Source organism: Anarrhichthys ocellatus, unplaced genomic scaffold, assembly GCF_004355925.1.
Source record: "Anarrhichthys ocellatus isolate YVR2014 unplaced genomic scaffold, GSC_Weel_1.0 scaffold3958, whole genome shotgun sequence".
In the NCBI taxonomy this organism is placed as follows: domain Eukaryota; kingdom Metazoa; phylum Chordata; class Actinopteri; order Perciformes; family Anarhichadidae; genus Anarrhichthys; species Anarrhichthys ocellatus.
In genome coordinates this window covers 1-4,978 of record NW_022283932.1, presented here as the reverse complement: position 1 = coordinate 4,978, position 4,978 = coordinate 1, and the positions used below count along the sequence as shown (strand labels likewise).

The window sequence follows — 4,978 nt, the reverse complement described above, 5'->3', positions numbered from 1 at the left end:
GAGAGAGAGAGAGAGAGAGAGAGAGAGCACACTTCTGCCTCTCATGAAACCTCAATTGCGAGCTCCCCTACTACAATTTCATGGAGCATATTTAAATGGAGGTTGCTGTTTCCCAAAGTGACAATTTTGACCTTTAACCTGGAGCTGCAACTAAATATTATTTTCATTATCAATTGATCTGTAAATTACTTTTACGATCAATCATTAATGATTTAGTAAAATGTCGGAAAACTGTGAAAAATGCCCGTCATAATTTTCTAGAAGCTGAGGAGGCGTCTTCAAATCAACTTCTGTTCGACCAACACTCCAAATACTAAAGACATTCAATTTATAGTCATATAACAGAGACAAAAGAAGAAAATCCTTGAGTTTGAGATCAGGAAACATTTTTACCATCAGTCGCATTAAAACTATTAATCCCTGATCAAAATTGTTGACAATTATCATTCTGTCAAATGATTAATGGATTAATCGACTAATTATTTCAGCCCTGATTTAACAAAAGTCTAAAAAGGTAAAAGACAAGATCATTTCAATTAAAATATCTATATTACGATGAATGAGGATAAATGAACTCACATGAAATATCAGCTGTTAAACTTGTACTAACAGCTGACTCAGTGCTGCCATCTTGTTTGTTGTAGGAGGCCGTACAGGAGATTGTCTTTCCATGATGGTTTTGAGAGGCAGTGAAGGTCACAACAGAGGTCTTGACTTTAGTTTTGTCCTGATTCTCCTGCAGTGTCTCCACACTCTCACCCAGGTCGGGGGTCCATGTCACAGTTGGAGGATGAGACAGACAGGGAGCTGCAGCAGAGCACATCAAACTCACCGAGGTTCCCTCCTTCACCTTCAGTGCTGACGGAGTCAGAGTCGGTCTGGGAGGAACATCTGGTGAGAAGGTACATTTGAACCAGTCACTAAACAATCAGTTCTCCATTTTGTTCACTATTCTCCAAATGCAATGAAGGCAAAACAAAGTCAGAGCAGTTCTACAAGAGAAATGAATGAGTGAAATGTAAGTAGACAGACTTTAATACCTGTGAATGAAATAGAGATTTGATCAGCAAAATTATATTTCAGGTCATTGTCACATCCCAGCCTGAAGAAATAGTTATTGCTGTTATCAGGTTGCATGTTGTTCAGGGTTGTGGTGCAGTCTTTTCTTCTCAAGTCTCCTCTCAGTTCTCCCTTTATTGTACTTGTTTGTGGATTACTGCTGTCAAACACAGTCTTCTGATCAATTCTCCATATTGCTCTACATGTGTTATCTAAGTGTGCATTGTATTTGTCCTCTATCTCAAAGGAGCAGGGGATGGTCACACAGGATCCTTTAAGAACCTTTATAGTCTTCGGTATAGACGCCTTAAACTCTCCACACAGGGCACCTGAAACACAAGAAACACATCTTGAATAAGAACAAGTGAATAATACTTTACAGTCATGAGGATTCTTTACTGTTTGGTTGCCTTGCTAAAATCTTACCACTATACATTATTCTTAGAATAATCCAAAATGATGAATGTAAAGATTCTGCTTTGTTCCCACAGTGTTTATTTTTCTCGATGTTTAGATTAAATAAATTATTCAGCCATCAGATTAAAGTTTTAAGAAAAAGGAAGCAGAACACTTTTGTGGCTCACTGTGTTCTTCATTTGCTGCAGCATGTATTACAGATACTGTTGTACTGTGGTGTGACTACTTGGCTAACATTGTGTAGTGATAGTTTTTGATCATTTTTAATACTCAATGATTCAATTATAAATTTACTTCAGCTCACCTTGCAGCAGAGAACCAATGAGAAGGAGAGTCAGAGCTGCAGACATCTTTGTGTGTCAGGAGAGGCAGAAACTCTGGAGATTACACATGAAACAATTCACTTATTTAGAGCATTTCATCCCTAATTAACGATTTAAAGATTATTAAAGGAAGGTTTATGAATGAGGCAACTATTGAATGCAATATTTGCAGAGGTTGCTGGTGGAGAAATGTTTTGCTGAGCCTGTATTTGTTTTAGATCTTTATCAATGTGAAGACTGTGTGATTCTGAGACAATGAAACTCAACTGAATTAAATTACTTTTGGTGTGTCAACACAATCACACAATTGAACAATTAAATTAAACATAACTTATTTAAATTATTGATTTACAAATTTGCCAGGCTTTTATGAAAGCTGGTGATGGAGATATTCAACAAAAGTGTAATACTGGTTTAGTGTTTCTACTGAGTGTGAGAGAAAAACAAATACTTGTTTGTTATGCTTTAATATTCAGTTCATCACTGAAACAACAAGCTGCTATTTATAACTTGTAAAACTTGTAAGAAGAAATGATGATGAAATGGAAAAACAGGAAGAAAATTGCTGAAAGAAAAACCGACAAACAAACAGTTTATTTTATTTATTTCTTTAAATACTAACAGAGTTATTGTTTTAGGCTAATATTTTCAACAGTAACAATGTCCAAAACCACAACCAAATGACGGATTAAAAGTTTCAAAGTGTTGTCCCTTTCAACAAATTTATTTAAATTTTTACTTTTGAAATTGTTCATTGTTCTAAAGTATATTTACTTAATGTTTACGTTTTTAGTATTTAGTATTTTATTCAAATCCGTTTTAATTATTTATATTTTAATAAAAGATATGATGACTTACATTGTCTTCAGGTCTTTCGTGCAGATAGATGGAAGATGTGTAGAGAAGTGAAGTTCCTTAAAAGTTGTGCTGCTTTTTCAAACAACTGCAAGATTTGAAAATGAGGAAGTCACTAAAGGGCGCATGGGTGCGACTATGAAATGTACTTATTTATCAGACATGATTTTAGACTGTCCCACATTTGTCCTAAACCGAGCTTTTACTTTACCCACATATATATTTTTTATCCAAATATTGAGTCTTTTGGCCTGAAATAAAACAAAATCTTTGCATTACCAACCTGGTAAAGGGAATTTTTGTAAATGATTAAAACACAACAAAAACCTATAATGAGCCTTTATTGTCAAAGCAATTTGCACAGATATTATAAAACATTAACATATTTAAACTATGTACTGAAATCACACCAATTAGACTGGATAGTATAATCTACAGACTGACCAGTAAATCTGGATGGAGAAGGCGATGACATATAATCAATTAACTTTCCCATGATAATTAACATAACCTTAAAACAGTAGAGAGATCTTGCAGCTATGTAAATTATTAAATTGCTTAAAGAAATATGGTGATAGCAAATTCATCCTCAGTCAAATTCAATTCAACACTTTGGTCTCATGTGATTTCATGCAACACTTAATGAAAGCATGTAAAAAAAGTAAAGCTGCATCCATGAGAACATCAGTAATGCAAAGTTAAAGATAATACAGGACTGTTAATTATTCTCATGTATGAGAGGGAAACAGTGACACAACATGTTATGATGTGAAACAGTCAAACTCAACAGCTCTACATGAACCTCAGAATGTGAGAGAAGAGTTCACTCAGTTCAGTCGTTTGCTGTGTTGATGACATACATGGTCCCTATGTACTGTACCTTTAAGAGACAAAATACACCTGGAAATATAATACAGCACAATACAAAACCACCCCCAAAAACTACACCAAAAACAAAAACACCACCAACTCAAAAGTGACCACAAAGTAAACGGAATACCTCTGTGATCCAGTTTCAGTGATAATTTAACAGTATAGCCCCACAGAGCTAGTATCTCTAGTAGTTATTGCAGTGCTATGTTGCATTGCTTTGTGTATCTGCTCATGTTACTGTGTTATTGTGTACTGTGATTACACTAAAACTTAAATATATGCTATGTTGGAGTACCTGTCGAAGTGTAATACATTCCAAGAAATATTTCTGTGTAGTCGCTGAATAATCATCAAGGCACTTAGTGGACGATGTCAGCGTCATTCTGTAATGACTCTACACTACTGAGACTGGTCTGTTTGATCCAATGCTATGTAAACCGTGTTCTCTTCATTTGGCTTCACGTTCTTTCTTTATTTCCTATGAAGAAAATCCTTAGAAGGAGATGTATATCTCCTCAGTCAAAATGTATTTTCTGTTCTTTATAAAACATGTACTACTCTTGATCAACAAAACCTCAAACATTTAAGAAAGTATTTAACTTACATTGTTTGAAGCCCAACCCCCCCGTAGAATATTGATTGAATAGCTCTCATATCACTAATCACACGTTTGTCTCAATAAATGAAATACAGAAATCCTTCAGTAACGTTATTTGATGATTATGAAGATCAGTGGATGTTTACAGAGTCATCTTGAAGTTTGGGCAATGACATCATACTCTGGAGATCTGTCTCTGGGATCCAATGACATGTAAGTTTGGTCCACTTCTTTTGGCTTCACTCTCTTTCTGGATTTCCTTTAAGGACAACAAAGAACAATCCATATATGTAAATAAATACATATTTTGTTTTCTAAAAGCAGCACTGCTCGTCCATCAACAGAGCTTTCATTACAAAAAGTGCAATTCAGTGAAATCACATACCAAAGGAACACCATGCAGACTGTGTACAAGACGTTCACACTGAGAGATACACCAGCAACAGCCAAGAGAAGAACTCCACAGTACGGTCCACAATGTTGATCTGAACCTGTCATAAGAAATAACACAGCACTCTACATATCATATCCCTGTTCAAGTGTTACATTCATTCAACAGTGGTTCAGTGGCTGTATTTTAGCCTCACATCCCCATTTATGCCACAGGGCAGCTGTGAATACTTCAGCCAGGACACTTCAAGGTTTTAATCAGGTGTTGCAACCCAAAAGTCCACTTGAGTTCGGTAAATAGAAAGACACCGTCATTTCTGACATAGAAACAGAGTGGTGAAAAGAAGTGAAAAATGTTATATTCTTCATTAATGAATATCATAATCATAGAATTTGTAGATCAATATACATGATACATACCTTGAACATCAATGTGAATGATGCCGGAACGTCCAGCTCCAAT

General features: G+C 35.4%; 1 protein-coding gene across 1 annotated transcript; it reads right to left on the bottom strand.

Moving 5' to 3' along the window:
• Window positions 1-550: 550 nt before the first annotated feature.
• LOC116379242 (sialoadhesin-like) lies at window positions 551-2,698 on the bottom strand. The gene is made up of 4 exons (XM_031841183.1): window positions 2,658-2,698; window positions 1,781-1,853; window positions 1,041-1,388; window positions 551-891 (listed from the first exon to the last, which is right to left on the bottom strand). The coding sequence occupies exons 2-4, from the start codon at window positions 1,824-1,826 to the stop codon at window positions 551-553; spliced, it is 735 nt and encodes a 244-aa protein (XP_031697043.1). The 5' UTR covers window positions 1,827-1,853; window positions 2,658-2,698.
• Window positions 2,699-4,978: the final 2,280 nt, after the last annotated feature.

Coding starts and splice junctions, on each gene's coding strand:
- LOC116379242 (XM_031841183.1), bottom strand. CDS start 1,826: ATGTCTGCAGCTCTGACTCTCCTTCTCATTGGTTCTCTGCTGCAAG. Junction 1,389..1,780: donor CATTGGTTCTCTGCTGCAAG/GTGAGCTGAAGT, acceptor CTTGTGTTTCAG/GTGCCCTGTGTGGAGAGTTT. Junction 892..1,040: donor AATCTCTATTTCATTCACAG/GTATTAAAGTCT, acceptor CCTTCTCACCAG/ATGTTCCTCCCAGACCGACT.